Raw genomic sequence first — 12,365 nt, 5'->3', positions numbered from 1 at the left:
TTAATAAATTTTTATGATTATCAATGCTTTTCCATGTATTTTCTATCAATTTTTTTAACTCATCTCATATTTAAGGAACGCAAAATTTAACTTTTTTAATTTTGCACCATCGCCCAAGGTAATAGATTTAAAAAAAAAATCATCGAATAGTCACAGGATATAATCGGTTTAGCGGAAATTCCATTTACATCAAATCTATTTCTCCTTTGCGAACTTTTTAATTATTCAACACGAATTCATTGCCACACAAACGTTTGCAGAGAAAAAGTACATAATGTGTAATTTACACACAGGTTTTTGCGGGCTGTACATAAAAGGTTTAAGCGAACCCCTCCATTCACGATTTTAATTTTTCAAGATTTTCAATGGGCTGGTAAATCAATACCAATGCTTGTTAAGGTTTGTAACTTTGCACATATATATTTGACGATTTAAAAGAGAAGAAAAATAATTTACAAGAAAATGTTGTTATTGTTTTGTTGTTGTTTTTTGTAATTAAAGAAAAGTCCTTATTTTTGATGGCGGGCATGATAACTCCTCACTGGAACATCGGAATCCGAAAATTCCAATATTCAAAACACTTTATTACTTTGTTGTAATTTCGTTTAGAATAAAAACATTGATTGAAAAACACAACTATATATGAATATAGTCTAGTGCCGGCTTCATTTAAGGAATGGGGGAATGAGGGGTCCCATTCTCGGGGTCAACATTTTTGTTGACTTAATTCCAATCTACACTAATTCAAGAATGTTCCTACAAAATTTCAAGTAACAATCTCAAGAACTCTTGAAGATATAGCCGATTTATTGTGTCAGCATCAAGTGACGGCTGAAGGGCTTCTCAAACTTTAAACGCGTTTTTCTCTAAACATTTTTTTTATTGCGAATGGCGGACACGGTAACTCAAAAACTAATAACCCAATCGAACCCAATTTTACACGATTCTCTGTGACTGTATAGCTATCGTATGAACTAGGATAAAGCCAATCGGCGAAGATCTTCCTTATTTTTTAACTTGGTTTTTGGTAAAAAATCGGCGATTTTCCAAAAATATTTTTTCAAAGGTCCGCCATTTTGTTAATTTTAGAGCGAAGTCAATAATCCTAGTTCATACGAGAGCCAGACATGTACTCTTTCTAACACCGTTGGAATTTTCGGATTCCGATGTTCCAGTGAGGAGTTATCATGCCCGCCATCATAAATAAGGACTTTTCTTTGATCACAAAAAATAACAACAAGACAACAGCAAAAATTTTTTTTAAATTATTTTTCTTCCTTTTTAAATCTTCAAATATATATATGCAAAGTTACAAACCTTAACAAGTATTGGTATTGATTTACCAGCCCATTGAAAATCTTGAAAAATTAAAATAGAAAAAGGGGTGGGGGGTTCCCTTAAAACAAAACTTTGTACAATCTACTATCGAAGACTAAATCAAATTCGATAGGACCAACGGGTTCACTCCTTCTGGCAAACACCCAACAAATTGAACCAAACTATGCAGAACCTATTATTTCTACCAAGTCTACATCTAGTCCAAAGATGGGACCCATTGGTCCACTCATTCTGGTACCTCCTCCACACGTGGTCAAACATTTTAATATTTACAAATCCAATATCAAAGGCATTCCATTCGCCTTCCGATATGAACCAAACTTTTCACAACCTATTATATTTACCAAGTCTTAATCAAGTTCGAAAGTGGAACCCTCTACCATCCCACTCTGATACCTCCCCCACAAAGATTCAATATGTTATAAACTTTTTAATTTAATTTGATGCGAATTAGATTTGATCTTCATTAAATCGGAAATATAGCATATACTTTATATAAATCGAATAATAAAACCAGTGCGGAATTCCTAAAACCTCCGCAAACCATAGGCTGAGGTTAAATATCTGTAGGCAACACCGACTTTAGGCGACATTTTTTTCTAGAACTAAGATTCTTGTCTGTAGAAAATATAAACTTCTATAGAAACAAATGATGTCTTGTGGTAGACCCATATAGAAGAAACATGTACTTCTGAGACCAACGGATATTTTTCAATACAGTACTAAAAAATACCGTGGTAGCTATATTGTGGATCACATGGTCGGTCATGCTTCCCATACTGTTTTGCTAACAAGGTTTTAATTAATTTGTTTTAATTGTTAATAAAATTTTCCAGTCAAAATATTGAGTTTTTTTTTCAATTTCCAATCGGAATCCCCTAGAAGAGGGGATATACCAACAAGTTAACATTCCCACAACAACAACATCCACAACTGCCTAGAATAAGTAAAACAAATATTTTAATGACAAACACATAACGATCTGAGAGAGGAGAGTGAATCAACAAAGTTTCTAAAAATGAATTGCGGTGTTTGTTTTGGTTTTATAGCCTAATCGCATCTGAGATAAATCATTCATTTTAAATATAAATAAACAAATAATAACAATAATAAAAACAACAACAAGTGTCAATACATAAGACATGAAAAACTTTACAATAAACTTGTCTGATGTTATCTTTATGGCTAAACGTCATAAAAATCTGACGACGACGATGAGACGCAGCTGCAGCAGATAAATTTCAATTACATGCGAATTCTGAATGAGCCGACTCAGTGGCTGGTTGGCTGGCTGGGCGTTATTATTCAATTCGAGATATTAGTCTTGAAACGGTTCTCATCTCGTCTGGCAATGGATAACAAAGTGAAGTCGGTGGCAAGTCGCGTTAAATTGAAGTCAACGCAAATTTTCATTGTGGCCGGAACGGTGTTAATGGCCATGGTCATATCGTTGATTTGTATAGGTCTGACAGTACGCTATGAAGTGGATACGGACACGGTAGATGCTGGCAGTATTGGATATTGGACAATGAATTTGCCACCGGAGCAAGAGGAATGGTTTGCAAGGGGCCTGGAAGATCTAAGGCTAACCTCCAAGGGTACTCAACGCTATAAGGGGGAGGTGAAAAATGTTATTGTTTTTCTGGCGGATGGTGTAACGACGGAAATGTTGGCAAGGGCACGATTTGGGGAGGATGGAAATGTAACGGATTATCTATGGGATTCATTTCCCCATTTGGGGGTATTGAAGGTAGGAGGAGGGTTCTTGAAGATAATTTCCAAAAATAAATTTTTGTGGTTTCCGAATTTCCAGAGTAGCTGTGGCTACACAGCCAATTGTGATATCTTCTCCATGGGCACCGCCCTATTCGGTGGTGTGAAAACCCGTATGGGTTTGGGAGGCCTCGATAGACGTGTAGAGTTTCAAAATTGTAGTCAAGCGAATATGGCAACATATCATGTACAAAGCATTATGGAACAGGCTCAGGCCAAGCAGTTGCGGACTGGGTTTATTACCACCAAACGGGTTACAAGTAATCCGGTGGCAGCCCTCTACGCCCACACTGCCGATACAGACTGGGAATGTGATACCGCCATGCCAAAAGAAAAACGTTTATCTTCCGATTGTCTGGATGTTGCGGAACAGTTAATGAACAGTGAAACGGGTCAACAACTCAACGTCATTATGGGTGGTGGTAAACAGACCTTGCTGTCACTTCTCGCTAACGATACCGATGTTGATGCCGGCGCTTGTGATTCGAAAGATAAGCGAAATCTTTTACAAGATTGGAAAGCCACAAAATTGGAAGAGAATGTCAAATTTAAATTATTGGAAACAACAAAAGATCTGCTGAAATTTAATGGTACCTCGCGTGACTATGTCTTGGGCATCTTTGCCAATGGCAATGTTCGGGAGAAAAGTCCTGCATTTAGCGATATGGTTTCAAAAGCCCTGAATGTTTTGTGGAGACCTAATGCGGGGTATGTTTTTGTGGCCGAAACGGATGTACGAGGTAATGGTGTGGGAGATTTTCGTGAAACACTGTTGGAATTTAATCGGACCATAACGGATACTATAGATAATTCAAGGTGAGTATAAAGTGATAGAAGAGGATATTGAATTTAAATGATTTCGATTTTTGGAGAAGTGTATACTACCTGTATAAAACTTAAATTGAAAAATTTCTGAGAAGCAGATTTTTATTCACCAGGAATCCGAAATGACAATTTAAAATCATTTCGGTGGGAAAATGACCTAAAAACCTTTAAAATACCGAACAGGAGACATTATCTAAAAATCGTATGGAAATATGCATATTAAGTTTTTTTGTTTTTATATTTTTTAATGGATTGAAAGAAAGTCGATCTTTCCACCTTTCATATAGCACCAACATCCTAACTAATAACTTTTGAACTACATTTTAATATCTTAATGATATGGGTATCTCATGAAATGTACCAACAACTTTATTTTTATACGTTTTTCTGGTGGCTCTAGAGGCCACAATTTTGACCCAAACATCAAGGAATTTTAAAAAAAGAAAGTAGTCTGATCATTGAACAGGCATGACTGTTTTGATGAAGATAGGTCAATATTTAGCGTATTCAAACAAACGCAGACCCAGATAGCTAGACAATTTGGCAGAAAGTTTTGGTTATGGTCTAGGAAGGCGCCTATAAGTTTATATTATGAACATAAGATATTTAGGATATGAAATATGGAATAGTCTCTTGACGCCACAATTACCAGCCGAACATCAACATTTTTCTATGATAATGAAGATCAATGGTTAGCGGGTCTATATAATCTAAACATTTTTGTGTAAAAAACAATATGTAGATCATATGAAGTACTTTTTATTCCGGGAGTACATGTTTCGAAATAGATGCCGCCGAGGGGTGGTTGAGCTCTAATCGGTCAAGAGTGTGCAAGCTTGTGATATAGATCCGCAGAACCATAGATTTAACTGGTAATTGTGATGGGTAGGGAAGACGGGGGCAGCTTCGCACTTTTTGTTTAGACTTTATAACTCAGTACATATCAGGGATGCAAAAGTTGGTACAATTGTACTAATTTTAGCACTATTTGGAAGTAAAAAATACAATAGCACCCCAATTACATATTTAGCACTATTTCTACATTATATCGAATTATTGTCACTTAAAAGTGAGAATTCCCATTCCCAATTCGTCGTTACGAATTGATGAATTTGTCATAGTTTAAACTTAGATTCCTATTCCGCTTCAAAATTAAGTATTCCCGATCAGATTGATAAATTTAGTAAAGATATTAATTATTTCTGTAACAGTTCTATGAACGTTTCAGGAATATTTCGGTACAGATATTCATATTGTTTTTATACCCTTCACCACACTGTGGTACAGGCAAAAGGAATTGAGATAGACCCATGGTTCCTTTTGAGAATATGCATAGAATCACTTTCTGAGTCGATTTACGCATGTCCGTCCGTCCATGTATTTTTGTGAACAAATTCAGGCCATTTATGATACGATTTTAATAAAATTTGGCACAGTTCACTTATTTGGCCCAAGGGCAAACCCTAATGAAATTGGAGAAAATCGGTTCAGATTTAGATATAGTTCCCATATATAGTTTCGTCCGTTATTGAATTAGGTCCTGATTGATGAGAGCGAAGTTTTGTTGGAATCGGTTAAGATTTAGATAAAGCTTTTCGTTTCGTCCGATTTGGAGCACCATACTGCCAATATTTGTCCGATTGCGACAAAATCCATGAAGGTTTCTGAAATCATGTTCAGATGTAGATATAGCTGCCACATACAAATGGTGTTCAATTTACATGAAATATTGCGTATTGGATTGAAGATGATTGATGTTTCGATATACATTCCATACATATATATAACTAAAGTTTCTCCGATTAGGACGTATTAGTGCACAACGTACCAAATGGAATCTAGAATAACGTGTATTGGATTTTGTGTCGAGCTACATTTTGGATAGCGCACTGTGCTGCGGCATACGGTTGCTCAAATACGCACATTTATATATAGCACCATACATATTTTGCTCGATTTCATACAAATGATTGACATTCAATTTTTAATAAATTTCAGAATGGTAGATGTATGGGTTGTTTTAATTTAGTTCAGACAGTTAATTTCGTCCGATACCATTTCAATGGTCCCCAAAGATGCTATGTATATTCTATCTACAGGATATTGTACATATGAGCGTCACTTGTATGTACACAAGTATGTGAAGGGTATCAAATAGTCGGCCCCGTCCGACTTTTGAATTTTCCTTACTGGTTTTATATATAAGACTTATAAGTACGTAGAACAAATGCTCATCTTATCTAGTTGTTTTTTATAAAAAAAAACAACAAAATGGGATTCAGCCTGACTATTTTGCAAAAATTAAATACAAATGGTATCCCAAATAAACCGCCAACACTACTGGTATTGCTATCAGTCTGGTTGGAATTCAGATCCTCTACAGGTTATATTTTGTTTTAATATGCGACTCAATGTTTGTCGCTTAAGGCTATATTTTTTAGCGGCGGATTATACATGCGGAAACTGTATTTAAATTTGGACCAATATTCACCATTCCCTTTAGAGTTAGCGTTAGGACCAAAACTATAATACATGCAAAATTTTATATAAATCTGACAATAAATACGATTAATACAAGTTATAATCAATTTGAAAAAATTTCTTCTCAATCGAAATAACTTGGGTATTTGGTCATAATTTTCTGAAATCGGACAAAAATATATGTATATGGGAGCAATATTTAAATTTGAACCGATTTGAACTTAATAAGCTTTATTTCAGACTCCATTAGATATGCTGTGCAACATGTCATGACGTTTAAACGTTGGGTATTTAGTGCACCATTTAGATAAAATCGGCCGAATATATGTGAGATCTATATCTAAATTTGAACCGATTTCAGCGAATCTTAACGAACATCATTCTAGACCAAATATTTCGTCTCAATGGGTGATTTACATAAAATCGAATGAAAATAATAGTTTGGGAAATCCATTGTTTTTTGGCAGATGTCTGTACTGATAGATTTATCGTAAAGTATCGATCAAACAATTTCAAATTTATGCTCGTTGGAAGTTTCGCAGTAAAAAATATTTTGCTTTTCTTGTTTGGTGCATTCAGTTGTGAGTTACAGGTGAAAGTGAACAAAGAGAAAATTCGGTACATTTTACAGTTTTTCTTTGACAAAGGCGAAATTGCAAGCCAAGCGGCTAAAATTGTGAGTGGTGGTTCTGATACTGTAACAGCCAATTACGTGCAATTCTGGTTTCATAGATTCCGTTCAGGAATTTTTGAAAATGTCGATAAAATCCGAGAAATGATGGAAGTTGACCGGCATGTTAGCAGTTGTAACATCACTCAGGAGATAAAAATCGACCATACATTTTTTTATTTTTTTTTTTTTTATTTTTAAATCATCTACAATTGATCAGAACCGGCCTGAATTGGCCAAAAGTAGAGGTGTCGTGTTCCAACAGGACAACGCTAAGCCACACACATCTACAGTGACTCGCCAGAAAATTCGGGAGCTTGGTTGGGGAGTTTTATTGCATTCGCCATACAGTTCGAACTTGGCACCAAGCGATTATCAAATTTTTCTTGCATTGCAATTTTTTTTTTAATGATAAATTGGTATCTAAGGGAATTGTGAAAATCGACGATTTGAGTTTTTTTTTTTTGGAAATAGAGAGCAGGACTTCTATAAGAGAGACATTATGAAGTTACTTTTAAAATGGCAACAAATCATACAAAAAAAAAAAAAAAAACGGTGCCCAAGTTGGACATTCCGAAACATATGAGTCGTTTATTTTGAAAGTGGTATAGGTCCATTTTGTCTTTATTTTAATATATTTTAAGGTTTAGCTTTTATTGGTTTCAAAAATTTTGTTAAGTGGTATTGATTTTGTTCCTGCCTTTGTGTCCTTAAACATGATTAATACATAACGTAATGTGTTTTGTAAACTTTTCTAGAAACCCAAGATTGGTATCAGAAGCCTATTTGAAATTAAACCACTTTTAAAATAAACGATTAATATGCACAAATACATTACAACCTGCACCACAGTGTAGTAAATGGTATAACTACTGGGCATGAACAAACTTATTATGCATATCATTATTCTTTCTCTGTTAGATTTTTCAATTTTTGAAGCATTTTACAAATATTTTATTTTCTAATTGAACTTACCTTTTTTGACAATCACAGTATCCAATAAAAACAAACGGTATGGCAAGAAGAGTTTCATCAGCGCTCTCCAATGTAAGAAACCTTTCTCTGACACTTGCTTATGCAGTTCAATTTCTGACAATAATACATATGTACATAACATTCGCACGAAGCTCTCATTGAAACGATTAGAAAAAAACACCCGACCGAAAGATCATAGTTAAAACGTAAATAAATCAGTGTTGGGCAAAATTAAATTGAGAGCAAGTGTGTGCTAGCGTAACTGAGAATTCACCATTAACAACGACTGACATAAAGAGAGAAAAAGAGAACTTGTGTTTACCCATCGACCCTCAGTTACGGTAGCGTATATGGGTAAGCATGCCTGAAATAAATCACAACCGGCAAAACATAACAACAACAACACAATAGTAATTCTCTCACACAATGCACACACGAACGAATTCAACGACGAAAGAAAAAGAAAAACAAAACAATTGCCTTGCCATAGAAATGTAAAAAAAAGAAACTTCAAATTAGGAATGAAATACTCCAGAAAACACTTGAATTTGATAATAATTATATAATAAATGTTGTAATTTATATAAGTTCACACTTTTCTGTTATTTTTAACCAATTAATTCCGCAAAATCTTAACTTTTTAAATAGACGAGCAGCGTTCACGACCGACAACCGTGTAAAAAATTGACAACTGAAGGATGAGCAGTTAGGAGAGAACAGTGTTGTCAATGTTATGAAAATGGTCAACGACTTTATTGAAAACTAGAAAAAAAAACGCTAATATCGTTGCTTGCTTTTAAATATTTTTTGACTTGGGAAAAATATTTAATATATTTATAGAGAGAATAATTTAATTATTAAAATCGGAAAATGCGTACAATTTAATGTAATTTTAAACTAAAAATATATAAAAAACTAAACGGTAGAAAAATCTTAAAGAGAATTTCCAAAAAAAAAAAAAAAATTTATGTGGTTTCTGATCTGCAGAGGGGCTGTGGTTAGACGGCCAATTGTGATATATTCTCGATGGACACAGCCTTATTTGGTAGTGTCAAAATCCATATGGGCTTGGGAGGCCTTGACAGACGTGTAAAGTTTCTCAATTTTAGCGAAGCGAATAATATATTGTTACGTTCTTGGATTTTACTTAATCCCGTGTAGACGTTGTTTTATTTCCCAGCACAGTTCGTACTAAATAAAACGCGGGTTCTTTCTGATTACGATTATTACAATGATTTTATTTACACAACTTTACTTTGCACGTTACTTTACAGCTTTACGTTACTTGACGGTTTCAATTCGGGATCTGATTCACAACTGACTGACTGCCTTTCCATTTCCCCTATTTATATGAGCCTCGCCTGTCGCTACAGAAGTTTCTAGACGATCTGGTAACACCTAGATTACGAACAATCTACAAATGCAACAAACACATACAACCTTACAGTGAGTAAACAATAACAACAACGCATATACAGGCGAGGGGGTAACAAAGAAAGAGGAATGATGACGTTTAACAAGATTTGTACGTCAACAAAAAATAGGAAATGAAAGAGGAAATGGAAGGATGTGGAAAAATCTATACAGTAGTTGTTGTTGTGAAGTTATTCAAATAAACTGCGTAGTAGAAATTTACGTTACAATTCAAATTCTTAAATTAACGGAATTCATCTAAATTAACTTAAATCTAAAGTTATATTCGTAACAATATTTTAAATTCGCGCATACTACAGACGCTAAAAAATGTAAAAAATCCACGTCTATTGTATACCTTATTTTTTTGTAAACCTTGCATTTTTTTAAACTCACGCTTATTTTAGTCCTTAATTTTTACTTTTTTAAAATCCACTCCTATTGTAGACCTTACTTTTTTTGTAGGCCTTATTTTTTAAAATTTTCTTAAATCCACGCCTTTTAGAGCATGAAAAAAACATTTTAAAACCAGTAAGGAAAGTATTAAAGTCGGACTGGGCCGACTATATGATACCCTTCACCACTTTGGGTACATATGTCTCCTAACAGACTCCGCCTTTTCGAAAGAACAATTACATGACATTGAACAAACTTGAATATGTTATCTGGAACCTATGCTAAATTTCATTACATTCGGGCAAGTTTAAAGTCTTTTGCGTACAATGTAACAAATTTATGTAATCGATTTTATTTACATAAATTTAATCTCAATCGGGTATCTGATTAACACACATCATTCTGCACCAAGAAAGATATATTGGGAATTTGGTGCACCATTAACATAAAATCGGACGAAACTATATATGGGAGCTATATCTAAATCTTTACCGATGTTCATAAATCATAACACACACAATTCCATACTTAATCCAGTACGCTGTGGCAAATTTCGTGCAAATCGAAAGATATGTAGGGAATCTCGTACACCATTTACCTAAAATCGGACGAAACTCTATATGGGAGCTATATCTAAATCTGAACCGATTTTCACGAAACTTTCCACACATCATTTTAGACTTAAATCCGTACGCTGTGTCCAATTTCGTGCAAATCGAAAGATATATAGATACTTTGGTACACCATTTACATAAAATCGGACGAAAATATATATAGGAGCTATATCGAAATCTGAACCGATTTTCACGAAATTTTGCACACATCATTTTAGACTTAAAACCGTACGCTGTGCCAAATTTCGTGCAAATCGGAAGATATATAGGGGCTTTAGTGTACCATTTACATAAAATCGGACGAAAATATATATGGGAGCTATATCTAAATCTGAACCGATCTTTACGAAACTTTGCACACATCATTTTAGACTTAAATCCGTACGCTGTGTCCAATTTCGTGCAAATCGAAAGATATATAGATACTTTGGTACACTATTTACATAAAATCGGACGAAAATATATATAGGAGCTATATCGAAATCTGAACCGATTTTCACGAAATTTTGCACACATCATTTTAGACTTAAAACCGTACGCTGTGCCAAATTTCGTGCAAATCGGAAGATATATAGGGGCTTTAGTGTACCATTTACATAAAATCGGACGAATGTATATATGGGAGCTATATCTGAATCTGAACCGATATTATCGAAAATCAGCACACATCATTTTAGAATTAATTCCGTACGCTGTGCCAAATTTGGTGCAAATCGACGGATATATAAGGATTTTGGTGCACCAGTTACATTAAATCGGACGAAAATATATGTGGGAGCTATATCTAAATCTGAACCGATTTTCACGAAACTTTGCACACATAATTTTAGACTTAGTTCCCTACGCTGTGGCAAATTTAGTGCAAATCGAAAGATATATAGAGGCTTTGGTGCACCATTTACATAAAATCGGACGAAAATATATATGGGAGCTATATCTAAATCTGAACCGATTTTCTCGAAACTTAGCACACATTATTCTACACCAAATTCAGTACCCTATGCCAAATTTCGTACAAATCGACGGATATATATAGGGACTTTGGTGCACCATTTACATTAAATCGGTCGAAAATATATGTGGGAGCTATTTTCACGAAACTTTGCACACATTATTCCACACCCAATTCAGTACCCTATGCCAATGCCCTACGTGTAAATCGAAGGATATATGGGGGCTATGGTGCACCATTTACATAAAATCGGACGAAACTATATATGGCAGCTATATTTAAATCTGAACCGATTTTCCCCAATTTCAATAGGGCCAATTGAGTGACCTATGCCAAATTTCATCCAATTCGGATCATAAATGCGACCTGTACTTTGTTTACATTTTGACACCAACAGACGGACGGACATGCATAAATCGACTCAAAAAGTGATTCTATGCATATTCTCAAAAGGAACCATGTGTCTATCGCGTTTCATTTTGCCTCTTACAAACATATGTACATAGCCATAATACCCTGTACCACAGTGTGGTGAAGGGTATAAAAATCCACGTCTATTATAGAGCATCCACGCCTATTTTAAAGCTTGAAAAATATTTATTTTTTTTTGTTTTTGAAATTTTCATTAAAAATGATATCAAATTTATTTTACAGATTTTCACCCGAATCCACGCTGGTGCTGGTGGCATTTATGGACTTTACACAATCCTCCAACGATCGTGTGTCTTCCGAAGACATCTTACTTTTTGCCAAGGGACCCAACTCACATCTATTTCACAGTATACACGATGAAACCTATATGGCCCATGTTATCTCTTACTCCCTACAAATGGGACCATTTCAACCCCGAAAATCAAAGAAAAAAGTTTAAACATCGATGCGTAACAGTTTAAATTGAAATTTATTGATGTGATTGTAAATTTTTATT

At 34.6% G+C, this 12,365-nt stretch overlaps 1 protein-coding gene and 1 long non-coding RNA gene across 2 annotated transcripts; both read left to right on the top strand.

The window, feature by feature from the left end:
- Positions 1–2,657: 2,657 nt before the first annotated feature.
- Positions 2,658–3,813, top strand: LOC133334339 (alkaline phosphatase 4-like). The gene is made up of 3 exons (XM_061542628.1): positions 2,658–3,088; positions 3,152–3,745; positions 3,808–3,813. The coding sequence occupies exons 1-3, from the start codon at positions 2,690–2,692 to the stop codon at positions 3,811–3,813; spliced, it is 999 nt and encodes a 332-aa protein (XP_061398612.1). The 5' UTR covers positions 2,658–2,689.
- Positions 3,814–3,842: 29 nt separating this feature from the next.
- On the top strand, positions 3,843–12,283 carry LOC133334336 (uncharacterized). Its single transcript, XR_009754490.1, has 2 exons — positions 3,843–3,927; positions 12,092–12,283. It is a non-coding gene; the product is annotated as an uncharacterized LOC133334336 (long non-coding RNA).
- The last annotated feature ends 82 nt before the right edge of the window (positions 12,284–12,365 follow it).

This window comes from Musca vetustissima, unplaced genomic scaffold, assembly GCF_032173495.1.
Source record: "Musca vetustissima isolate MV318-11 ecotype Yass unplaced genomic scaffold, APGP_CSIRO_Mvet_v1 utg99366, whole genome shotgun sequence".
NCBI lineage: Eukaryota > Metazoa > Arthropoda > Insecta > Diptera > Muscidae > Musca > Musca vetustissima.
This window is presented reverse-complemented; position numbering and strand designations above follow the sequence as displayed.

Excerpts from the sequence above, each read along its gene's own strand:
- LOC133334339 (XM_061542628.1), top strand. The coding sequence starts at position 2,690 with ATGGATAACAAAGTGAAGTCGGTGGCAAGTCGCGTTAAATTGAAGTCA. Across the intron at positions 3,089-3,151 it reads CCCATTTGGGGGTATTGAAG|AGTAGCTGTGGCTACACAGC; the intron begins GTAGGAGGAGGG and ends CCGAATTTCCAG.